This window comes from Tasmannia lanceolata, unplaced genomic scaffold (assembly GCF_043159265.1).
Source record: "Tasmannia lanceolata isolate RefF3 unplaced genomic scaffold, GAP_Taslan_0.1 ptg000002l, whole genome shotgun sequence".
NCBI lineage: Eukaryota > Viridiplantae > Streptophyta > Magnoliopsida > Canellales > Winteraceae > Tasmannia > Tasmannia lanceolata.
In genome coordinates this window covers 1,717,218-1,743,809 of record NW_027518679.1, presented here as the reverse complement: position 1 = coordinate 1,743,809, position 26,592 = coordinate 1,717,218, and the positions used below count along the sequence as shown (strand labels likewise).

The window sequence follows — 26,592 nt, the reverse complement described above, 5'->3', positions numbered from 1 at the left end:
ATCAAATCATATGCCACTCCAAACTCCAAAATATCTTCTTCTGCCTCATTCCTATTGCCAAAACCCAGTCCACCATGAACCCTCTAAAAACCTCCACTAGTTCTTCCTACATTCCCGTAAGTCCCCCAAATACAAGGACTCTTATATTGCAATGTGGGCCCTTGTGGTCACTTAACAACTTATAAATAATTTCAAATGATTTGAATACCACTTTCACTTAAGATTTCTATATAGTTTATCTTTAAAAAAAAAAACCACTTTAACTTTAGATTTCGTAATAAACATGTGAGTCCCATTTTAAGCACCTACAACTTAAAGAAACCAAGTAATATTAGTATGAAAATAAAAAATGGTACCCCTCCTATAACTTAAGGGACTTAAAAGACAGCCAAATGACACTTAAAAAATTATAATGTGAGCCCTAGGACGGTCCCCATCAGTCAATGCGTAGTGAGAGTGGGTAGTTAAAAGTTTGCTCCCCACCAATTAATTCTTGTTAGAATTCTTCTTCCATCAATCTTCTGATGAACTCGTCCAAATCGACCGGCATCCAAAACCAGCTCTCCATACTCCTGGTCGCCTTAAGGATGTCAGAGATCTTGTACTGAATTGCATGGTTCACAACATCTTACTCAGCCATTGTAACACTACTACCAGATGCAGTACTTGAACATCGAATTGTCAGTTCTCGAGCGAGGTATTTGGACTTGTCGCTGAAAAATTTTCAGGATTTACTTCGTTCTCGTCTCCCATTAGTCAACTAAGAAAGATAAGAAATTAAACTGATGCAACCCAGAACCTTTTCAATATAAAAAACTACTGCCCTGTTTTTTGATTGGTCGATCTCTATCCTTATTACTATTATAATACGAAAGAGAAGTATAAGTAGCTCAAAGCAAGAAAGTTTTGCTACAAATACAAGGACCATGATGACAATACAATCTGGCATTGATTTAATAATGGCTAGAGACTGAAGTGCCCACCTTCCATCAGAGCCGACCGTTCAACTTTAGACCCAGAAGTTTTCCAGCCAAGCGGTCTCTACTGGTGATGGGGGTCCATATATTGCCTCAAATGGAATTTTTCGGGAAGTATTGGTAGACTGGAAAGGGGCATAGAGCCCCCTTCATGGAAGAAGTAGAAAAAAGAGGAGGGAGGGAGGGAGATATATATATATATATTCGCTCTCTGGATCGGAGAGAAAAAAAAGGGCGATTTCTTCTTCCCCCCTCCCTAGGTCGATGGAAACCCTAGGGAGGGAGGCAATTTCATCTCTCTCTCTCTCTCTCTCTCTCTCTCTCTCTCTCTCCTTTTTAGTGTTTTTCCCCTCTCTCTCGCTGGTCTCTCTCTCTGATCTCTCTCCCTCTCTCCTTTCCTGATCTCTCTCTTCTCCCCCATCTCCTTTTCTTTCATTTTTTGATCTCTCCTTATCTCTCTCTTTGTACTTTTTCTATTCCCCCTCTTTCTATCTCTTTGGTTTCTCTTTCTCTTAGATCTATCGCTTCTACTTTATGATCTCTCCCTTTCTCTCCCTTGATGAGCAAGGGAAGTGTTGGTGGCCGGATGATGCCCGGAGTTGGGCAGATCTCACAGGGGATGCAACAATCGTGGCTGGAGGTGTCGAATAGCCGGATCTGGATCTGAGTGGGCCGGATTTAATGGGGAAAGGATCGGAACTGGGTGGGGTGGATGGAGAGAGTGGGCTAGTGAGTCGGAAGTCGTGGATGTGACAGGAGTATGAAAAAGGGTGGCCGGATTCGGGGGAAAAAAGGAAGATGTTGGATGTGGAGGTGGAGAAAAAAGTATGATGGAGGATGTGGACGACGGTACTGAGACAACCGATTATTCCAAATCCTCCTGTCCCTCGTGAAACGCTGAAGGCACGTGGGATGTCGGAAATGGTGCGGCGGATGACCGGCAAGGGGTTAGGATGAAGGTAGGAAATCAGAAACCTTCTCTTCATCTCCTCAAGATCTGAAGAAGGTAGGAAATCAGAAACAAATACCTCTAAGCAGAAATGCTTGAAGTAGGCTGCCAACTTCATTTTGCGATTCATTTCAGCCTCATCTTCCAAAGGTTGAGACAGTAAGCTTGTAGATAGAGAGACGCGTGTATATATATATATATATATATATATATATATATATATATAGAGAGAGAGAGAGAGAGAGAGAGAGAGAGAGAGAGAGAGAGAGAGAGTGGCAGGATGGACATCTCGACAGAAGTGACTCATAAAGAGAGGGATTAGATGGGTGTTTCAGATCTATTAGTTGGAAGGGGAGGACGTCATTTGTAAATTTTAAATGAGTTAAAAGCACAAGAGACATAAAGAATATAAAAACAAAAAAAAGATAATTGTGGAATTACAATAGGCGAGCTGGGGTCGACTGCCCAAAAAACGGTCAAACTACACTCGTCACGTTAATAGATTTTTGAAGAAAGTAAAAACAAATCTCTGACTTTTCCTATCTGCTTTATATATATATATATATATATATATATCTATATGAGGAAACTGTTGGTGAGCTTAAGCTCACCAAACTTATGGTGAGCTAGCTTGCCCAATCACATGGGGGCCCACTTTGTTAGGATGATCCAAACCATTCATTTGAAAGTCCCTTACATAGATGGGGGGTGTACCAAAAATCAGCTCCATAGGATCATCCTAACCCCTCCATTTGTGGAGGACAAAAATGGACAGACACAAATTTGCCCCATTTTTGTCCTCCACAAATGGAGGGGTTAGGATGATCGTATGGAGCTGATTTTTGGTACACCCCCTATCTATGATAAGGCCTTGCAAATGAATGGTTTGGATCACTCCCCAAAATGTGGGACCCATGTGATTGGGCAAGCTAGCTCACCATAAGTTTGGTGAGCTTAAGCTCACCAACAGTTTCCTCTATATATATATATATAGAGAGAGAGGAAAAGGAGTGTGCGGTCGAGCGCACCTAAGCTTAGGTGCGGTCGAGGGCCGAAACACATGGGTCCCACATTTTTTGTGTTAATCAAAACCATTCACTTGCAAGGCCCCATCATAGATAGGGTGTGTACAAAAAATCAGCTCCATTGGATCATCCTTTTTTTTTTTGAATGGTCGCTCCATTGGATCATCCTAACCCCTCCAAAAGTGGAGGACAAAAATGGGCAAATTTGTGGCAAACGGTAACTGTCCATTTTGACCTCCACAAATGGATGGGTTAGGATGATCCTATGGAGCTGATTTTTTGTACATACCCCATCTATGTAAGGGCCTTTCAAATGAATGCTTTGGATCATCCTAACAAAGTGGGCCCACATGAGTTTGGGCCCTCGTATATATATATATATATATATATGTATATATATATATATATATATATATATATATATATATATATATATATATATATATATATATATAGAGAGAGAGAGAGAGAGAGAGAGAGAGAGAGAGAGAGAGAGAGAGAGAGAACGGTTTCTACACACTAGCTTAAAATACAGTGGAGGGCATATTGTTTGGGTGATCCAAACCATTCATTTGATTGGCCCTCACATAGATAGGTTGTCCACAAAAAATCAGCTCCATAGGATCATCCCAACCCTACGATTTGTGGAGGTAAAATGGATGTGTATAAACCTTCACAAATCTGTCCATTTTTTGCCTCCACAGTTCGAAGGGTTAGGATGATCCTATGAAGCTGATTTTTTGGGCACACCCTATCTATGTGAGGACCCATCAAATGAATGCTTTGGATCACCCAAACAATGTGGGCCCCCACTGTATTTTAAGCTAGTGTGTAGATAACTTATCTACACTTGTGTGTAGAAACCGTTTTCTCATATATATATATATATATATATATATATATATATATATATATATATATATATATATATATATATATATATATAAAGAGAGAGAGAGAGAGGAGGAATGGGCGGGCGGGGGGGCTATGACTATAATTTAGATGTACCAAACGAGAAACTCGTTTTCATGATAAAACGCCACCATTCAGACTCCCAAAACTCTCACCGTCAAGCCAAAAGTACAACACCATCTACGGGCAATACCATCTGCCTATCTCTGTCTTGGCCGTCTTTCCGTTTCTCGAGTGCGTGAATAAATAAACGCATATTACAATAAATGGGTGTTTTATTCATTCCTGCAAGACGAGTTTAAACCACATGAATAATAATTGAAAGGAGTGGAAATATCACCCTCCCCTTATATACATATAATTATTTCTCCAGCCCATCTGCTGGTTGCTTTAGTTTTCTGTGATAAATTAAACAAATTGGTGACCAGAGTCTCTTCTTTAGACTCATTAGTGATTAAGATAAGCTCTTCAGCAAGGCACTTTTGCTGGATAGAATTTTTCACTTGTCCAGCAAACTGAGATTATCAATACTTAATTACTTCACTTTAAAAAAAAAAAAAAAATCTTAATTACTTATTCTCTTGCTTGCTGGAAGGGTTAGTCTCTAAATTGATTTATCATAAATATAAATTATATTGGAACTTAAATATACAGAAAATCATAGTCTCAACAAATCAACCTATGAGGCAGTACATGACTGATGACTGCATTCAAAGTCAAATATGGCCAAGTGCTGTCATATATGAAGTGGCATTTTCAGAGAACTGTGAAATCATGGGGAGACCCTTGTAAACAAAAGGAAACACAAATTTATCTCACCACATTATTCCCTGAATCATATGTTACTTCATTATGTGATAACTATGTTTCCAGCACCACTTTATTTCTTTTGTTATACGTGCCAGGTTCATGCTTTTTTGGACTGTGAGAATCAAGATAATGACTGTTAACTGTACGTCATTATTGTATATTTTACCAAGTTTTAATCTATTGTCAACTCCATGTCCAGATTATTGACAGAAGATCCTAGTCAGAGACTTGGAGCCAGAGGAACATCACAGGTAACCTTGGTTTTTAATCTCTGAAATCAAAGTTCTATGTTTTTTTTTTCCGAGTGATCTATTTTGTAGAAATCAAACAAAACTTTTGTTTTCAGGTGAAGCAACACTTGTTTTTCAAAGATATCAACTGGGACACACTTGCCAGACAGAAGGTTAGACCATATCCATGTTTTATTTTTTTGAAATCCTGTCATAGTTTTAAATTTCGGCCGAAATACATTGAATTGGTTTTTGTTAAAGTATAACAGATTAAATAACGCTATCTCCAACAGCTTAAGCTTTTGGAGTAAACTGGTAGATTCACATGGTATCAGAGCAAATGCCTGGGTTCAAACCTCCCGGATAGCAAAAATTCACATGTAATGGGCAACCCCAAAAAGAGGGGCCACATGTGCCATGTGTAGGCCAACCCTAGAAAGAGGGGCCACACGTGAGGGGGAGTGTTAAAGTATAAAAGATTAAATCTCTTTTTTTTACAAAGGATTCATGAAATGGTTTTTCCTCTATTTAATCTCTACTTTTACCAAGGGCTGAAGGATTCATGAAATGGTTTGTTTAAGAAATGTCTGTTTTTGTTTCTGGATGAAGCCTCCAATGGACTAGGGGTGGCTTTGACAAAAGGTGGATAACTACATTCTCTTTGTGGTGTATGTTTGCTCTTTGAGCTTGGAATATGTTCAGATGTTTTTATGGGGGAGTGGAAATACTGTGACTTGTTTCTGTGGAGCGTCATGGTGATTATGTTAGATGGATGAGGGTGTAGAAAGTTGGTTCTCTTATAATTTTTGGCCCAGGATGTATGATCCTTGATCTCCTTGCTATGTAATTTGGGTGGAGATGGCGTTATCCCCAATGTAACTTTCATAGTATGAATATATAATGTGTCATTTTTCAAAAAAAAAAATGTTACAAAGATTAAATAACGCCATCTCCAACGGCTTAATCTTTAGGAGTAAACTGGTAGTTTCACAGTTTTTGTTACAGGATTTCGGGAAATATCTCTGAAATCCGAAATTTTGCCAAAATTTACAAGATTTCCACCAAAATTTTGTAAATTTCCACTGAAATTTTTACCAAATTTTACATGATTTCGGCCCAAACCAAAAAATTTCCAACATTTAAAACCTTGAATCCTGTATGCACATGCATGCCTAGTAATGCTGTCTTTCTAGGTCATGAGAATTGCCACTGGTTTCACAGGCTGCATTCGTTCCCGCTTCAGATAATGCGCTTGATACAAGCTACTTCACAAGTCGTTACTCATGGAATCCATCGGTCAACCATGGTTCTGCTGTCAGTGAATTCGAGGATTTCAGTGGGAGTGACAGCAAGAGTGGCAGGAGCAGTTGCATAAGCAATCATCAAGAGGAGCTGGTATTGGACAGTTAACTCATCACACTTGCATCTTTTGTTTCAATCTGCATGCGATAAATATATGAAAATGATATCAGCAAAACCATGTTTTAATATTTGCACTAACTCAGCTTGTCTTTTCTTTACTACTTGGCTTGTGGGTGTTTTTTGGGAACCGTAATTAGCTTTGACAGCTCTTTAAATAATAATAGACAAGATGGGTAACTGGAATTGTCAAAACATGGTTGTGATGATATCATTTCCCTAAATATATATATTTTTTTAAAAATCTGTGTCATAAACTTGCTTTGGCTGATATTAATGTATCATAAACAGGGGGATGAATACGTAGGGCTTACTGAGTTTGGATCTGAGGCACCTGCTAATTACACTTTCAGTAATTTCTCATTCAAGGTATGCCTTCTTTCAATTGTATCATCTCCATATTTTATACGTGTTGCCCACGCCGCAGTAGTAAAGATGTTAAAAATGGATGGATTCCCAGTTCAGTAACCATATTTTTCTTTTTCTGCCATGCCGTTTGTAGAACTATGAAAAGTCCAATTGATTGTCTTCTGGAAACATCCTAGAAGTATACACACTAGTAGAAGCAGCATCCATTTCTCTTAAAAAATGTGTTTTGAAACTTGTACTTATTTTCCAAGGAAAATGCACTCGGAAAGAGATGCATGAGTTGCGGACGGAAAGGCTAACATGGCATCCAGCGTCATGTTAGGCCATGTCAATGGCAATAGCAAGAGGGAAAAGAATGGCATTGCTATGTCTCAAGTTCTTAAATTCGATTGTTGCATTTGTTTTTGATTTGGGCCATGTTCGTTTTAGATTTTAATAATCGATTTTAAGCCCAACACTGCTTATTGGACTCAATTACAATTTAATTATGAGTCCAATAATCAGATTTGGACTCAAAATAGATTATCAAAATCTAAAACGAACAGGGCATTAGCATTTCAGGCCATCCTATTCGCACTTCGTTTTATCTTTTACTTTGTCTGCTTGCCGTGAACCTGTGTTCCTAATTTGCTATACTTTGTGATCAGAATCTCTCTCAGCTTGCCTCAATCAACTATGATTTGCTTTCAAAGGGATGGAAAGACGAACAACTCAGCGAACCTCGATGATATGTAGTTATCCTCCCTCCTTTGTTGAGAATCAGAAGGGGTTCTGGACCTCTATGTTAACCGGAGGATCGCATCGTCATCTTGGTTGTTCTTTGTACAGACTGTAAATGTAAGGAGCGCTAAATTTACGAAGATTCAGCAAAATTTTCATTGATTCCTTGTACTGCTTGCTCATTTTTCTTTTTTTTCTTTTTTTCAGAGATAAAGCCAGAGGAGTTGAAGTTTTGGGTGTGCTCTATAGTCATAGGTGGGGGTGGGGTTCCAATTTTAGTCTTTTGAGTCTCTTTTTTTTTGGGCTTTTGGGCCATCTGTACATTAGCTCTCGGATGCTAACATTTGCCCCTACCAGAGCAGCAATGAGATCACGACCCTTTGGTTTATCCCCTGTAAAAACTCATATACAATATAGCTATAGAGAAATTTCCATGTATAAGAAATCTAATAGCTATAAAGAAATTTACATTATAAGGTATTTAATAGTTGAAAGAAACTTCAGATTTACAAGGTTTTTTAAGAAAAAGGGGCCAAATATATCATTTCCCTTGAATATAACCTTGGAGGCACCCAAGTTTTCCCATTATTTATAGTGTTGATGACCACTGTTCATTATTTATGCTCACTCCCTGCCTTTCAGAAGTGAAACCTCCATAAACCAAAGACCCGAGGAAAAGAGGCAGTTTTTTTTTTTCTTGCAACTTACCGAAAACCCAGAAAGCCATAGTTCTGTGATTAAGGAAATCCAGAGGGAAATGATATATTCACCCCTTTTTCTTCTTCAGGCCAGTCCCTTGTGGCTTGTAGTGTAAAAAGAGCAGTTATAAATTCACTAGGGGTGGCCCAGGTAATAAAAGGGGGTGAATATATCACTTCCCAATCCAAAATACCTAGTTCTCTTTGTTTCTTGCAAGCGGTATTCTTGTAAAAGCGGTATTCTTGTAAAATAGGCACTCCTAAAGGTCCTAACTCGTGAAGCTTTCCCTAACCATTGATCTCAGTCATTGTTGGATTTTCATCCAAAGGTTCAAATGCATAAGTACGAAGGAGGATATCCTTTTGAAATTGCCATGGACAGTTTGGCCATTTTTCCTCCGTCCAATGCTGCATTTCAATTAAAAATGGGCATAAATTTGTTTTACACCCATTTTACTTTACTCGAGGTCATCTCAGATTGACTTGGTCATTGCTCATCTCGTTCGAATTCGGGTTCGTTCTGTACCCGGGTCAGACGAGATGACCCTGAGTTCAGTCGATTCTAGGCGTCTTCCATTTATTGGCATTGATTCTCATGTTTCCTTTTTCTTCTTCTTCTTCTATTTTCCACCGTCGATTCTTTTTTTCCCTTCTTCTTCCTTTTCTTTTACATTTTTTTTGCCGCCGATTATTCATTTTCCTTCTTCATCATCATCTTTTCTTCCTCTTCGTCTTCTTCCTCTCATTTTTTTGTTGTTCTTCCTCTCCTCTTTCTTCATTCTCATCTTCTTATTCCTCTTCTTGTAGTTGCAGAGATATAAAAAATTTGAAAAAATGAGAGAATAGAAGATGATGCTTCCATGTACTTTTTGTTATAGGCAAGCTGGGTTAGGCAGGACCCCTACCAGAATTATATTAAGAATCAAAGAGCTTCCATGTACTTTACTGTCTTTCGGACTATACAGGGCCACATTCCAATCACTTTGATTTTCAATGCCATTCACCTAAAATTCCAGAATTTTTACGCAATGCCTGAGTCATTTTGTTAAGTAATCTGACTATTTGAATCCTATAAAAACTCTCGTCCGTGAGACCATTTGGGATCAACCACAAATAAGGAGGATGCCTCCGATCATATCAGGGTGGTCTCATCATTTACACCAATTGAAAAGGGAATTGAACATTTTCCCTTCAATTAGTTTTGTTGGTATTTTAATACAAAAGTGGCCCTTATTAGTATTTTACAAAGTTGTTTTTGTTTAAAAAAAGAAGCCACTTTGGTTTTGAAAAATGAGTTTGCTCAATTCCTTCACAAAAGCAAATAGTCCCGTATTAGAAAGTAGAGAAAAGCTTCATGCGTTTATATAGCTTTTCACTTCTTTAGCTTTGTGAATGAGAAGAAGAGAAAGGGGACCTACGCGCATGAGCCACCAAGTGGACTCAGTGGGCTTTTGGCTATATCACACACGCGCTACCTGGGGCGGCTCGGCCGGCCGCGCATGTGAGTCCAGGTTTTTCCCCTTTCCCATAAATTTTAATTTTTGTCCGTCAAAACATTACCTTTACCTTTGCCGTTCTTCAAAAAGAACGCCGATGCTATTAGGTAAGGCGGCGTATTGGAACGTCGAATAACTGGGTAAATAACGCAGCCGTTATTTTACGAATAACCGTGTTGTTCCTGAACGTTGTGGCTGTTGGGATGCGACCTTTCGCATCTGTAACGTCTTTTGAACGGCTCTTTTCTTAAAGGGTGTATTTACTACATTAAAGGGAATGTTGAACAGACATGTTAGGGTTATAAAAAGAGGAAGTTCTCTGTGTTTTCTTCAACAACAACAGTACAACGAAAACCATTACAGAAGTTTACTCTTTTCTTCTTGTTTTCACTACTTTACTGTAAACGAATTTTTTTTCTTCCTCTTTCTATTTTACGTATTTTGTTGAGCTATTGGAGTGTTCGAGTGGTTCGAATCTCTTAAATCGTGCAGTTCTTGGAGATTGACGGTGCGTCGGGCTGCTGTATCCTGGGCGTGATTGTGGCCAGTAATATGCTGCATCGGAATTAGTTTCCGTAGAGGCGCAAATTCACCTCATCTCACTGCATTGGAAAAAGTTTTACTAACATTGTTTGTCTGTTTTTTCTGTTCCTCAACAGAAATCTGCCATATTATACCCTAAATCCTCAACAAGTTCTTCATATAACTGATCCTGTGTAAGGGAATAAAAAAGGGACAAAGTAAGTAGGAAAGAAGTTTCTTGTTAGGCCTAAAATCGGTAACAGATACGGCAGTGACGTAAGAGCCGAGCTGGAGGACCCGAGGAGCCGAAGTGAAGGAGCTGAGTCCTGCACAAGGAGCAAACGAAGTAAGAAGACCAACCCGGAGTTGTTACTCTGGACAGGCCCTTCGACACTCAAGTCAGTATGAGCAGGAGTGCGGAGCGAGTTTAAGAGTGGTGGTTGGGAAGTTATTACCCTTTGGTCTGAGCCCTGAAAAGCCTTTTATAGAGGGAAGCCTGGGGTGGTTGGATTATCTAACCCAGGACAGGTGTCGGCCTCTTACGGGTTTAAGCTTACCTACTCTTCGGTAATTACCAAACTACCCCTGGGCCGACACTGGATTTGTGGTGGGCCATCCTGGAGCCACGTGTCGACAGCTAATTGGATGCTGTTTTTCATACCCCATCAGTTGCCCCCCAGTTCTCCAAGTCATTGTAGTGATTTGGAGAAGTGTGACGAGTTATATTCCTGAACGGGGGGAGTCTCTCCGGAAAATCTGTCTGTCCGGCCTAGAAATCAGTCTGGAAATTCGGTCTGTCCGGCCAGGAAATCAGTCCGGAATTTTGGTTTGTCCGGCCAGGAAATCAGTCCGGAAATTTGGTCTGTCCTGCCAGGAAATCAGTCCCGAATTTTGGTCTGTCCGGCCAGGAAATCAGTCCGAAAATTCTGTCCGGCAAAGCAGTCTGTCCGGCTTGGGCCGGACAGATTTTTGTCGTTTAGCGATTTTGCCATATTCTGTCCGGCTTGGGCCTGACTGATTTTTGTCACGTAGCGTATTCTGTCCGGCTTGGGCCGGACTGATTTTTGTCGCTTAGCGAATGCGCCATATCCTGTCCGGCTTGGGCCGAACAGATTTTTGTCGCTTAGCGAATGCGCCATATCCTGTCCGGCTTGGGCCAGACTGATTTTTGTCGCTTAGCGAATGCGCCATATCCTGTCAGGCTTGGGCCGGACTGATTTTTGTCGTTTAGCGAATGCGACATATCCTGTCCAGCTTGGGCCAGACTGATTTTCTTGACGGGCACAATCGCTTTGAACGTAAACGAGCACCTTATGGATGCCCCTTAGCCCCTTGGAGATACGCGCGTATTTACTCACGTCCTTGCCTCGAAATCTGTGTTCGTCATTAATGAAAGACACGTGGCACCCATGTAAGGGCCCTCGAAGTGCGTGCTCTTCATTAAATGCGAACCGCCTTAACCATGGTCTATAAAAAGCGGGTTTTTACCTTTCACATTTCACTTTTACTTTCTCTCTCCCCTTTTTCTTTCTTTCTTGCTCTGCCTGCTCAGTTCGGTTAGCTCGAGGTTGTGATCGTCCGCTGATTTTAGGAGCTCTTCTCTGTTTGGTCCGGTAATTTTCTTGAGCGCGTCTTTTATTCGTTTCTTTTCCTGTGTTCATGTTCTATAATAACTCTAGCTCTGAGTCTGGTTCGGAGTCCGGTTCAGGGAAGTCCTCTTCCAGTAGCTCAGGGTCTAGTTCGTCGGGGAGGACCCAAAGTGATCCGACCAGGACTCCTGGGCCAAATATGGCAAGACCGGGTGTTAGCGTAGAAGTCGTAGATAGTGAGGATGAGGTGATTTTGGATCTGAACCCCACCCCGGCCCCCACGGATAGTTATCTCCGAGCAGAGGCGAGTGTTGGTAGTGACGCCGCAGAGGCGTCCACAACATTTCTCCAGGGCCGGCCCGTTGAGGTGGTAGCTAGGGCCCGGATGGACGTCAATCCTCAACACAACGTACAGGCTCTTTACGAGGAGAATATCCTTGATGAGTCCAAGATGAGGGACATTAGGGATAGGTACTGTATTCCCTCAAGGTTTGGGTTGAGGGCCGCGATAGAGGGAGATAGGGCTTGCAACGAGAGCTCCGACGTCTTTATATACGATGGGTCGTTAAGGGCCGAGCTCAGGTTCCCTCTGCACCCATTCTTTGCTGCGGTCCTTCAATATTACGGGCTGGCTCAGGCTCAGGTTGCGCCGAACTCATGGAGGATGCTGATCGGGTTCATGTACCTCGTCCAGGGCCGGCTTCAAAGGAATTTGTCTGTGCCGTTATTCCTCGCGTGTGCGCACTTGAAGAGGCATAAGGACGGGGGTTGGATCTATATTAGCCAGCGCCCGGAGGTGAAAATGATCACTGGCATTCCCTCTTCCATTCACTTATGGAAGAATAGGTTCTTCTATGTCGGGGACAGGGAGTCCACCTAGCCCTGGCCGGTTCCTCTAAAGTGGGACGTCTCAAACACAGTTGCGCTGAGCCGCAAGCCGTTCCTTGAGGGCGAGGATATGAGGACGTTCGCCCTAGTCTGTGAGGAGCTAGAGCGGGAGGGCCTCATTCGTTGTGCGGAATTCTCTGGGGAAGCGGTTCTGGTCGGGCTTGGCCTTAGTACTGCGACCCCGGCACGTATGTGGCTAGTCTTGCTTTAAACTCTTTTTCCTCCTTTTTTCTTTTGACCGGTTTGCTCGTTCATGTTGACTTTCAGAGATGCAGACACAGTCAAAGTTGGAGAAAGTGAGGCAATGAGCATTTGGAAGGGCCCAGCAGGGCCAGAAAAGGAAAGCCGCCGAGATTTCGAGTCCAGCTCCGACTCGGGACACGCCGCCCCCCAAAGGCAAGACTACAGTGAAGCTGGTCGGCGCCTTCGGTCGAGGAGCAGGGTCCTCAAAGTCGGGGGGAACATCCACTGGAGCCCGTCCTCCCCCGGCGAGATCTGGAGATAATGTTTTTCAGCCCAACTGGGCCGTTCAAAAAAGTGACACCGGCCTAGGTGAGAGCCGGGTAGCCGTGGAGATCGTCACTAAGGGTCTCCTGAACAAAGACAAGCTGCGGGTTCTAAACGAGCCTCCAGCTGCTGCCAACGAGGCCATCTTCTCTTCACTCTATCAGGTAAGATGGCCCGTGTGTGCTTCTTTTGGTCTTCTGTATTACTTTCTTGTGTTAACACTTGCCTATAGATCGGACTGTACTACAACGACTTTCGGGAGAAGAGCCGGAAGTTTTCTGAGGCAATAACTAAGTCTGAGGAGGAGAGCGGCCAACTGATGAAGGAGGCAGAAGAGCTCCAAAGGTCTATCGGAGAGAGGGACGCAGAGAATCAGCGGCTCAAAGATGAGTTGGCCGCCCAGAAACAGAAGGCCGCCGAGGCCCTCAACACACAGAGGGAAAGAGCCCGGGAGAGGCAGATAGCGGCCGTCGAGGAGGCCGTGCAGAAGAAAGAGGACGAACTTATCAGTTTGTCCAGCGAATCCTACAAGCTGGGATTCTTTGATTGCCTTGATCATGTCAAGGAATCCAACCCGACTGCGACCTTGACGGGCCTGGTTCTCCCTGATCCATTGGCGCCTGGCGACAACGAGCAGGGCACTACCGTTGCCGCAGAGGTCCCATAGGCACATCCATCATGGGGTGGTAGCCACGGGGTGTCTTGAGCTCCCCTTCTTTCCTTCCTGGGCACTGTCTTCTGATTCTTTTTGTATTGGCCATTTGAGGCCTTATTTTTGTAATGGCCCTTAGAGGCCCAACTTTTTGTAATGGCCCTTCGAGGCCCTACTCTTTCATGAATAGAAATCATATTTTGTGGTCCATTGTCTACTTATGACTGGCTCTAGTTAGCACTGCTTGACTCATTGTGGGCCAAGAATAATCTGGGCAGAGATTCAAGCTTCAATTGATCCGGGTCTTTGCGGGGGTGAACCGAGGTGAACTATCCAACGAGTACCCTAGTTTCAGTGAACTGGGTTTCCAAGTAGCTTTGGTTTTTGCTGCCCGGCTTGTTCCGGACCAGGAGTGCGCTCCCAGTCTTTGCGGAGACGAGCCACGGCGAACCAAGCAGCAAGTACCCTAGTTTTAGTGAATTGGGTTTCCAAGTAGCTTTCGTTTTTGCTGTCCGGGCTTATTCCGGACCAGGAGTGCGCTCCCGGTCTTTGCGGAGACGAGCCGTGGAGAACCAAGCAGTGAGTACCCTAGTTTTCGTGAACTGGGCTTCCAAGTAGCTTTGGTTTTTGCTGTCCGGGCTTGTTCCGGACTAGGAGTACGCTCCCGGTCTTTGCGGAGACGAGCCGTGGCGAACCAAGCAGCGAGTACCCTAGTTTTAGTGAACTGGGTTTCCAAGTAGCTTTGGTTTTTGCTGTCCGGGCTTGTTCCGGACCAGGAGTGCGCTCCCGGTCTTTGCGGAGACGAGCCGTGGCGAACCAAGCAGTGAGTACCCTAGTTTTAGTGAACTGGGTTTCCAAGTAGCTTTGGTTTTTGCTGTCCGGGCTTGTTCCGGACCAGGAGTGCGCTCCTGGTCTTTGCGGAGACGAGCCGCGGCGAACCAAGCAGCGAGTACCCTAGTTTTAGTGAACTGGGTTTCCAAGTAGCTTTGGTTTTTGCCGTCCGGGCTTGTTCCGGACCAGGAGTGCGCTCCCGGTCTTTGCGGAGACGAGCCGCGGCGAACCAAGCAGCGAGTACCCTAGTTTTAGTGAACTGGGTTTCCAAGTAGCTTTGGTTTTTGCTGTCCGGGCTTGTTCCGGACCAGGAGTGGGCTCCCGGTCTTTGCGGAGACGAGCCGTGGTGAACCAAGCAGTGAGTACCCTAGTTTTAGTGAACTGGGTTTCCAAGTAGCTTTGGTTTTTGCTGTCCGGGCTTGTTCCGGACCAGGAGTGCGCTCCCGGTCTTTGCGGAGACAAGTCGCGGCGAACCAAGCAGTGAGTACCCTAGTTTTAGTGAACTGGGTTTCCAAGTAGCTTTCATTTTTGCTGTTCGGCTTTGTTCCTGACCAGGAGTGCGCTCCTGGTCTTTGCGGAGACGAGCCGAGGCGAACTAAGCAGCGAGTACCCTAGTTTTAGTGAACTGGGTTTCCAAGTAGCTTTGGTTTTTGCTGTTCGGGCTTGTTCCGGACCAGGAGTGCGCTCCCGGTCTTTGCGGAGACGAGCCGTGGCGAACCAAGCAGTGAGTACCCTAGTTTTAGTGAACTGGGTTTCCAAGTAACTTTGGTTTTTGCTATCCGGGCTTGTTCCGGACCAGGAGTGCGCTCCCAATCTTTGCTGAGATGAGCCGTGACGAACCTAGCAGTGAGTACCCTAGTTTTAGTGAACTGGGTTTTCAAGTAGCTTTGGTTTTTGCTGTCCGGGCTTGTTACTGACCAGGAGTGCGCTCCCGGTCTTTGCGGAGACGAGCCGAGGCGAACCAAGAAGCGAGTACCCTAGTTTTAGTGAACTGGGTTTCCAAGTAGCTTTGGTTTTTGCTGTCCGGCCTTGTTCCAGACCAGGAGTGCACTCCCGGTCTTTGCGGAGACGAGTGTGGACCCCCATCCGGGAGAGAGGTGGGGGACGAGCCCCCAGCGGCCTCTTAGGATCATCCACGTGTGAAGGAGAGCTCTACCGAGGAACTCTCGAAACGGATGCCACCCTCATAACATAGCACGAGTGGCGATATAAAAGAGATACCTCTCGATTCGGGAACAAGTCCGGATTCGAAACGTACCTAAAACAAACTCAGAGTCGCCATCCACAATATACGGCCATGGATCCTTTAAACAAAAATATGCTCTGTCTACCATGGATAACCAGAAATATATATGGGTTCGTGCCTGATTACGAATGGAGAAGGTCTGAGAGCACCCCCAATTCGTCCGAGTGCAAGCACTTGGTCTCTTATGCCATTTATTATTAAATTTAAAGAGTTTCGGGCAAAAATCATATGAAATAGGAACAATTCTCAGGAATCGTCTACCTAAGCATGGATTTCCTGAGGATAAAGAAATAAGCATACACAAAATGAAATAAAAAAAATGTGTCACCTAAGCAAAGCTAGGTTATAAGTGACATGCCTAATGGGGGTCTAAGTTCTGGTGGACATACACATGCAAGCTACAGCTAAAGGTATAGTATTAGTACAAGAAAGTAAGAAAACACATCAAAACATAAAACAAAAATCAATCCTATATATGACAGGACAAGACAAATCCTAACTCTAATGCGACTTGACTCGGACCAAGATGGCCGTCCATCCCAGCTGCTCTACGTATCCCGGCCTCGGGAAGAATCGGAGTCAACATAGTTCGATGACCTATTATAAACTATGATGCCTAACCGTCTAGAACCGCTATCCTAGACTCGATCCACTAGACTCGACTGATTTTTAAATCTTTTTTACACAATTGCTTAAGTTCATGTGAATTGTAAGTTTTAGGACTCTCTATATGCCCTAACTAATGCAAGTTAGTTAGCCTTAAGATAATGCAGGTGGGCCCTACATCCTATGTATAACTAGGCTGTGCATCCTAAGGAAAACCATGGGCTGACTATATGCTTCCTAGTCTAGCCATTGGTTCGACTAAATGTCTAACCGATCGACTCGAGACCTCCTAACTCTAGGGACACTCACACGACAGGACGCACCATATCAAACAAATCAGGACAGACTCCTAACTCTAAAACACCCAAAATAAATAGGACAGACTCCTAACTCTAGGGGAAGATATTTTTAAAAGGTTTTGAAGAATTTTTGTAATTTTGGAAGATTTGAAATGTTTATTTTAAAGGTTTGGCTGGACTTGATGTGGATCCTAAGCTGCACTACGTACCTCGTTAAAGATGATCAAGCCAACGTAGTTCGGAACGAACTTTCCTAATTCCCACTAAAAAGATTAACACTCCAAATGATTTAAAAGCTTTTGATATTTTTTAAAGTTTTCATATGTTTTTGAATTTTAAGATATTTCAAATGTTTTTGAATTTTAAAATATTTCAAATGTTTTTGTTTTGAATTTTAAAGTGTTCAAGTGCTTTTTAGATTTTTAAAACGCTTTCACTCTTTTGGTCAAAGACCCAAAGAGAATACACAAAACAACAAACTAGGGCAAAACCCTAGAGCTACGGGGAAACCCCGAACAAGCAAACTAGTGTCAAAGACACTTGAACTAAACCACAAACAAGTAGCTGAAATCTAAAATAAAAGAGAAAGGATAAGGATCCCGAACAGGTCAAACTCGAACAAGACTAAGCTAGTCTCTAAGGATAAACCTCTAAACCAAACAACACTAAAGGGGGTTACAAGTATATCAAAGACACTCTAAAGGAGGGCAAATGAGTCAAAGACTCTCTAAAACTCTAAGAGAAGGTGCAATTGAGTCAAAATATGACTGAAAACACGTAAGAGATAAACAAGGGTGCTAATGAGACTGAGAAAGTCTTCTATATACAAATGGAGGGGAGCGCTATTTGGACTGAGCAAGTCCCCTAAGGATGGGCTTGGGTTGACACCTTCATCGCCCTTGCAATGAGGAGGAGGAAGCAACTAATAGACCAAGTTGGTCTTCAACTAGTAAGGAGAACAAGTTGGGATACAACTTATAAAAGATTCTAAAAAAAATAAAAAATAAAGGTAAACTCCCCAAGGGTAGGTTCTAAATAAGGCTTGCCTCCAAAGAAGGAGTGCCTCACGAGACAAGGTATGTCTCTTAGCGAGGGTTATATCATCTAACAGTTATGTCTAAAATATAAGAAGAGGTTTCAAAAAAAATAAATCGATGGGACTTAGGGAGTCCTCTAAATGAAGAGCTCTAAGTAACTCCCTGCTTAGATCCTTTTAGAATCCCAAAAGTGACAACTATATTGAAATTTTGAAACACATATCACTAAAACCTGATGAAAAATGATATCTTTCTTATAAAGCAAACAATCAAGAAGATATCTTCAATTCTATACCATAAAACTTGATAATTTACAACCATATTTACAGAATCATAATGTAAAATGCAACTACACAGCCAAATTTATTATGGACTTTCTAATACTTAGCATGAACACTAGTAAGAAATAAATAAATAAAAACTTGTATTACCCTCTTTGCAGATGGTTTACAAACTCTTGGAATTGAAGAAATGTAAATAACTAATGATAATGAGAAAGGTAATAAAGTTCAAACTTAAAGAAATGAAATATAATGCAGGGAAATAAAATGTACGTCAGAGCACACAAAAATGTGGACTAAAACTGTAAAGAGTGAAGGATATCCTCAATGCAAAGCCATGACAAAATGCTCAAAGGCATCTCATTTTTTTTTTAGTATTCAATAGACTACTAGAAAGATGTTATAATTCACACACTTCTTATCAGTCCATTAAATACTGCACTCAAAGTTCTTCACAGATTTTACTAAAAATATCAGTGCTAGCACTCTTCACAACCACATGACATGAATATTCACTGACTTTATTGTAAGTCACTCTCTGTTCAAATAATCATACCCCAACTCATTTTATTTCTCATGTAAACAAGTACCTTATTCTGAATATATTAATTTATTTAAGCAAAATTAATTAATCTTTACAACCATCGGCATACAAGCAATCAAGAAAATAAATCATGTGCAGCTGTCACAGAACGCATAGAGTTAGCAGGTTGAAAGATAAGATATGAAAGAGATAATTTGTATTTAAAAAAATAAGAAGCCTGGTTTTGGGTAATCGAATCTAGACAGTAACTTGAGTGAAATGGATGATTAATTTCATTATATTTCAAGATTAAGACCTCTATATTAATCTCATCAAAAGTTCAAACAAATCAAACAACATACTATGCAATTCCAGTAAGTACAATAAGTTCAGGTTTCTTCATATTATATAAAAAAAAAAAACTAAAGCATCTTGTGCATCTTATATGATTCGATTCCAAACAGTATTTATCAAAATCATCTAAAATCAATTAGAATATTCAATCATTAGTTATTATGTTAGAGCATGACATTATTCTCGTTCACCAATTCTCAAACAAAGGGGATACTATGAACATTTCCAAGACTCAATAACTAGAAGGGCGTAAAACGATTCTCAGGTTCATCCATGAAACAGGGATTGAACTGTGCTCAAAACAAAAGGCGAAATAAGTGAAAATTGTGTTGAAACAGGGGAGCAATGGGGTGAAAACTGTGTTGAAACAAAGGCAGCAATGAGGTGAAAACTGTGTTGAAATAGGGCTGCAATGAGGTGAAAACTGTGTAGTGAAATAACATATAGGATAGCAATTATACTATAACTGTGAAGTGAAGAAATCATAATGGACAACAACTATATACAAAGATGGACAGCAGTTATATGTAAAGATGGACAGCGGCTATGATGAAACTGTGTAATGACATAACATATAGGATAGCAATTATACTATAACTGTGAAGTGAAGAAATCATAATGGACAACAGTTATGTGCAAAGATGGACAACAACTATGATGAAACTGTGAAATGCATGAGCATACGAAATAACAACTGTGTCCTTTTCAAAGATCATGACCCAAAGCAATCATTTTGAACAAGAATAAAATAACTGAATTTTAATAAATAAAACTCTGATCTTTGAAATCATGATTAATTTTTTTTATTGTACTGATAGCATTGAAGCCACCATGTGCCTCAAGTACACCCTGTTTGGATGGCTGTATAAGCTCAACTTGTCTTTCCTTTTACCTAAAGTTATTATTATTCCCAAAAAAAAAAAAAAAAAAAACTAAAGAAAAACCATGAAAACAAATACAACAGATGGCATCTGATTATGATTCCTTCAAAGTAAAATAAGAAATCATATACATATAAGAGCATTTTTCTCTAAATGACAGTACCTTAAAAACCTGTTTTGAAATCAAACTACTTATATATATATATATATATATATATATATATATATATATAACCTGATTATGTGTTCCAACCTGCCCCATCCCATTTTGTCTTTTAGTATCTTAAGTTATAACTATTCCCAGTATTTCAATATCACACATCTCTTCAACCCAATTAAATCAACCACATGATCCAAGGAATTATCAACCTTAAGGCTAAAAGTCTCCTATTAGCTTCTCCCCTAACATCAGATATATATGACACAACATGGTTTCAATCACCTCTTGCCACATTTTTTTTTATAAGAAAAAAAAAAACGCCTGTGCAACATAAACAATGACTCCAAGACCAATGTCTGGACTTCCTCCCATATCATATCCAAAACAAAGGCTGAAATCATAGTTATTAAAAACCCCATTTTCCAAAAACAAACATTTGAGTTCAATATGTTCAGAACAATGACTCATAAGCCCCCAAGCTCAATGTGAGAAATTTACATTTGATTGTGCTTATATTTCAACTCAGCAAACATGATTGAAAGGAGCATATGTAGGGCTGCTATATGACTGAGTTTGTATAGCTGTTGAAACAGGGGCTGATTTTAATCCAAAACAGGGACAAATTTTGGGGACAGAACTTGGGACCAAATAGGGCAGATTTTTATGGACAAAATCTGTGCAGGAATTGGGACAGATTTCATGGGCTGAACTGGGCAAAAATTGGGACAGATTGTGTGCAAAAACTGGGGCTAAAGTGAGTGAAATCTATACTCAAACAGGCTGAAGTGGGGCTAAAAAAACTGGGCTCAAACAGGGACATAGGAGCTGATTCAAATAGGGGGCTGAAACAGTGAGTGAATAGACTGATTTATGAACACACAACATGAGCTGAATTGGGTCACAAAGAAATATATAAATATACACATATTAACCACACACTTGCATGGATACAACACAAACACACACACACACACACACACACACACACACACTCTTCACCAAAAGGTAATGTAAGCATTAGCAGCTATTGTACTCTTTAGTATATAATACTAAATGGATTGTTTAAACCATTTGACATTAAGCATCTGAAATTAAAATATTTACCCGCATATAACAAGTGAAACCCTCCTTTCAAGGCTGACCAAATATCCCATAATATTTCAAAATATTAATCCTATCCTTTGGCACATTCAATTAAACAATCTAAAGCAATAGAGAATGGTATACCAACAACTGAGAGCATAAATGCATAAAGATTTACTCTTCAAAACTATTTTTACAAGGCCAACATGTCCATTAACTTTTATACTAATCATTCTAGGATGCTTTATGTTAGTTATAATAAAAGAGATTAATGCTAACTGCCATCGAAAGCTACAACTATCTAAAGGAAATAAGGAGAACAAATTTCGGTCACAAGTGAAAATTCCTAGGACTAACAGACACAGTCTACCAAAACAGCCATAACTTTTTAATCACTACTCCAAATTTCGACCACGAGTACTTGTTGGAAAGATATCAAAAACACCTAGAACTTCATAGTTTACCATTTTCCTTAACTCTTCCATTTACTTGCTCAAAAATACGGTTTAAAAACCGTCAAGAAGCTTGTGACAGGAATTGTTCCTGCATCACAGGCCCTACTATAGCTACTTAAACTATTTTGTTCAGCACCTTATTATGAAGAGTTACATTAGATAGATACCATCACAACATCTTTATTTCTTTTGAACATCAAATTTCCATTCCTTTTGGAATATGGCAACAATATAACCATTTAATTAGAATCCAACAGACTTACATATCTAAAAGTGCTCATATACAAAATTCAGAATAATAAATTGCAATATTTTTCCATCAACAACTTCAACACAATGAAAATGAGCCACAATAGTTCTTAGTTTATCACTATACACATAATCTACAATAGCTCTCAATTCTTTACTATGTAAATGAGCTACATATGCACAACAGATACTACATGAATAAATGTAAACAACAGCAAGCATTGATGTCCTAGTACGTCAACAAGAAAAGAAAAAAAAAACTTGTCTTCTTCAAAGAGTCATATGATTATCTCAATAAATTTTTGCTTTTTTAAATGAGACTGCAAATTCACACTAAAACTTCTCATGATTAAAAACAGAATTTGAGCCCCAAAATGCACCATATTCACTCAAACTTTACTAAAACCAAAATTCTCACACATGCATATTTTTTTTAAACCAAAGGAAAAATGAAAAGAACCATATAGAAAATAAAATAAAATAAAATAAAACAAAACTGATAATAGGCAGAAATTCATTACAGTCAGTTGAAGAATTTGTGCAAAATCCATGACAGAGCACAAAAAAAAAAAAAAATCTTCAATAGATAAAACCAAAGAAGTATATGGACAATCAATTTAATAGTGGATAAGAAAAGACGTGAGAATTACTAAAGTTGATCCAATTTTCTATTGCCTTTTATCCAGCCTAGTAAACTACAAGCCTAAAAGAAGATCACTGGACCAAACAGGGGAAAAGAAAAAAAAATAAAAAAATCTCCTCTCTAAAGCTTACATCATAGGATTCACAACAAAATGAAAATGAAGGGCTGAATCATGTGCTTGAATCAAGTAAATGATCATTTCAAGGTTTGGGTAAACTGAATGAAATTATGAAGGCAAATTTAAGCACTATCATGACATTCTAACACAAATATTTCGTATAATCTGAATCAAGCTTAAAAATGATCAAGTTTCATTACTTTAATTCGTACACTCCTCAAAATCATGAGCAGAAAACCAATTTTATAATGAATGGACAAAATACTCTGTTGACATGCACTAGTAAGCCTCATGAGATTAAACAGAACTAGGACAAAACTGAAACTTTTACTATTTTCGAAACTGTTGTAAATCTCTCATGACTTTTATGATAAATTACAATTAACTGGTTCACAAAGACAAAATTTGACCATGCAATTGAGCTCACACAAACAATTAATTTGTGTTATTTTAAAACCTCTCACAGGAAATTGATAAAAATCTGGACGAGATTAGAGTGAAACCTGAAGTTCAAAATAATGATTCTCATCACACCCTTTTGAAGAAATTAGCAAAGGTATTAATGAAATCGAAGATCGGATCACAACATTAAACCATTGAGTATTGTCCTTCTTCATAAAAGGTTGAGAAAAGATAAAGAGAACACAATCTGACCATTAATCAGAACCACAAAACAAAGGAAATCAATATTATGCATTGAAGCGAAAAGAATCATGAGTTCAAACTTCTAATTATTATTGTTCAAAATCCTTGAGGCCGAAATAGAATTTGTATAATGAAACATCAATTCATTATAACTATAACAGAGATTAAGTAAATCATTCTTCAAAGATCAGAGTAATATTTGTAAAAATCCATAAAGAAATTTTCAATCCTTTAAAAAAAAATTCAAAGATCCAGTACATATATTCACATTAGGCATTTTATAAGAAATAAAAAATAAATACCTGATCTCCAGTAGAAAATGATGAATCGTAACTAGCAATATGACTTGGTGATTTTGCCTAAGCTCTCTTCTTCGCTCTGTGAAAAGCAATACAACTTCGCTTTCTTTTTTTTCAACTTGCAAGATCCTTGAAGTTAATCTAATCTCCTTCTTCCTTTGAAAATATCCACAAATCCGATGAAAACTCTTCAATTCAGGCTAAGAACTTGCTAACAAGAGTGATTAAGAAGATCGACAACATCAAATTTGAGATTCTTTCTAAAAAAATGAATCCGAGCTTTTGAAACAAACAAATCCGAGGAACTGTGATCTGGATCTAAAGTTTCAAGGCTTAAAGTACTTGAATCAGGGCTTGGATCGAAAAAGAATACAACGAAATTAGAAAAATCAATCACGAAAGCTGATCGGGAAATGAAATTCCGAAAAAAATCTACCGGAAAAGGTAAAGATCACCGGAGAAGATGAGATCTAGGGTTAGGGTTTCAAAATTTGGCATTATAGGGTTCTAAAATGAAAAAATGGATGAGAAAGATCAGGATTTTCAAGAAGAACAGAAAATGAACCAGCTGATCGGAGATATGCCAGAATATAGCCGGAGAAGAAAGAAAAATGATCGGAAAAAATGAGGGATTGGGAACGAGATCTACTTTCTCTGTCTTGGAATTCTCTCTCCTTCTCTCTCTAAAAATATCTTTAGAAAATATTCTCCTCTTAAATGAGCACCCCAACCTTCTATTTATAGAAAACTTTGCTAATTTTTTTACACCCATTAGTTGCATAGACACCCCTATTGGATGTAATCACACTTGCTTTAATTGGATAATGGTGGCCCATAAAAAAAATGTTAATGAAAAATAAGACACACTCGCGCCCCTTTAGTTACCCAAAAACACCTATCCACTGCAAAATACATTGACCGGATCACCCCCCGAACCGAATAAAGCACTCCCCTTTTGCTACACTATCTCACGAACTTCACTCGTTCTCTAAGCGAACATCAACGGATTTTTACGAAATTTTAAAGGGACATATTAGGGATCCTAACCTACCCTATGGCATTATTTGGGACACTAATTCTATTATTTGAAAAATTTTCCAATCAAACCAGGCTATTAGGGTTCGGTCAAAATGGGGTGTCTACAACGAGCCGTGGCGAACCAAGCAGTGAGTACCCTAGTTTTAGTGAACTGGGTTTCTAAGGAGTGCGAGGAGATTTGCAAAAGAGCCTATATCATTCACATTCAATATATGTATTTACAGTCACTTTCACGCCGGGTGGCCTACTACTGATAGTATTTTCGGAGGTTCTTCGAGTTCGAAGCATGGGGTAGTAGGTGCTCCCCAAGTGTCTCCAGCTTATAACTTCCCGGGCGAATCACATATTTTACTCGTTACGGCCCCTCCCAGGTCGGGGAGAGTTTTCCAATCTTCTTCGATTGGGAGATAACAGGTTTTCTTAGGACTAGATCCCCTACTCAGAATTCTCTGGGGTGTATCTTCAAATCATGATAGTTGGACACTTTTTGCTTGCAGGCGGCAACCCTGATTCGGGACTCTTCTCGGGCTTCTTCCAGTAAGTCGAGATTTGCACGGAGCCCGTCTCCATTGAGCTGTTCGTTGAAGTTGGTGATTTTGGGAGACGGGGGCCCACATCAACGGGTATAACAGCCTCCATCCCAAAGGACAAGTTAAATGGCGACTCCCCCGTTGGTGTGCGCGGGGTGGTGCGGTACGCCCATAGGGCATGATAAAGTTCATCTGCCCATCGGCCAGCCTTCCCATCCAGCCTCTTTTTAATCCCCTGAAGCAGGATTCTGTTCGTTACTTCGGTCTGCCCATTCGTCTGAGGGTGCGCTACTGAAGTGAATCTCTATTTGATCCTCAAATCGGAGCAGAATTTTCTAAAGTTCCAACAGTCGAATTGTCTACCGTTGTCTGTTATCAAGACGCGTGGGATCCCGAATCTGCAAACCACCGACTTCCAAAAGAAGTTCTGCACGTTTTGCTCTGTGATCTGGGCTAGAGGTTCGGCCTCCACCCACTTGGTGAAATAGTCAACGGCCAGTACTACGAACGCTCGCCTTCCGGAGGCTGGTGGAAAGGGGCCCAAGATGTCCATCCCCCACACTGCGAAGGGGAGTAGGCTGATGATCGGGGCCATAGACACAGCAGGTTGGTGGATAGTGAGAGAGAACTTCTGGCATCTCTCGCACTTCTTGACCAGGTTCAATGCGTCTTGCCTTAAGGTTGGCCAGTACAGGCCTCTTAGCAGCACTTTGATTGCCAGGGCCTTGCCCCCTAGGTGTTCCCCGCAAATCCTTTCATGCGTCTCTTGTAGGGAGTATGCGGCGTTGCTGGGCCGGAGGCACTTTAGGTATGGGAGGGTGTACGACCTTTTGTACAGGCTCTCACCATCGAGGGAAAACCTGGCTACCCTCTGTGTCACTTTGCGGGCCTCCTTCTTGGCCTCGGGGATTTTTCCACTACGCAGGTAGTCGATGATTTCGTCCATCCAGCAGGACTCGTGCTCCACCTGCATTACTTCGGCGGCCTCATTTTCGATACTGGATTTCTGCAGAAACTCCATACATATACTCCCGAGGGTGGTGTATCAGGAATGCAGCCAGTTTAGACAAGACATCCGCTTTTGCATTTTCTGTTCTGGGGATTCTGATAACCTCGAAAATTTTGAACTTGCTGGCTAACTGGCGGACCTTGGAGAGGTATTTGATCATACGTTCGTCGCGGGCCTCATAGACCCCTTGAATTTAGTTTGCACCCAGCTGGGAGTCACAGTATGATTTCAGCCTTTGGGCGCTGGTCTGGACCGCTAGGTTCATTCCAGCAAGGAGGGCCTCATATTCTGCCTCATTGTTGGACGCGCGAAATCCGAACCTTAGGGTGTAATCTAAAGTGAAGTTGTCAGGCCTGGTGAGAACCAAACCTGCTCCACAGCCACCCTTGTTCGAAGATTCGTCCACGTACACTTCCCAGAGTAGTTCGATGCTTGATGGATCCTGCTCTGCCGGTACGGGGACGATTTCTGTTCTTATTGGTTCAGTCTCAGCTTATGTTCGCTCCTCAGTTGTGGTTTCCTTCTCCACAGTTGGGGTTTGG

At 40.8% G+C, this 26,592-nt stretch overlaps 1 protein-coding gene across 3 annotated transcripts in view; it reads left to right on the top strand.

Moving 5' to 3' along the window:
• LOC143872065 (putative serine/threonine protein kinase IREH1) overlaps window positions 1-7,923 on the top strand; it is a 73,488-nt gene extending 65,565 nt beyond the window's left edge. For 2 of the 3 annotated variants that reach the window (XM_077376730.1, XM_077376713.1), the window contains 6 exons: window positions 4,873-4,924; window positions 5,020-5,076; window positions 6,125-6,298; window positions 6,614-6,691; window positions 7,339-7,528; window positions 7,619-7,923. In XM_077376730.1, the coding sequence (XP_077232845.1) occupies window positions 4,873-4,924; window positions 5,020-5,076; window positions 6,125-6,298; window positions 6,614-6,691; window positions 7,339-7,419 (442 nt within the window). In that variant the 3' untranslated portion in view covers window positions 7,420-7,528; window positions 7,619-7,923. Of the gene's footprint in view, window positions 1-4,872; window positions 4,925-5,019; window positions 5,077-6,124; window positions 6,299-6,613; window positions 6,692-7,338; window positions 7,529-7,618 lie in introns of those variants that run through there. The other variant, XM_077376721.1, reaches the window with a different exon arrangement.
• Window positions 7,924-26,592: the final 18,669 nt, after the last annotated feature.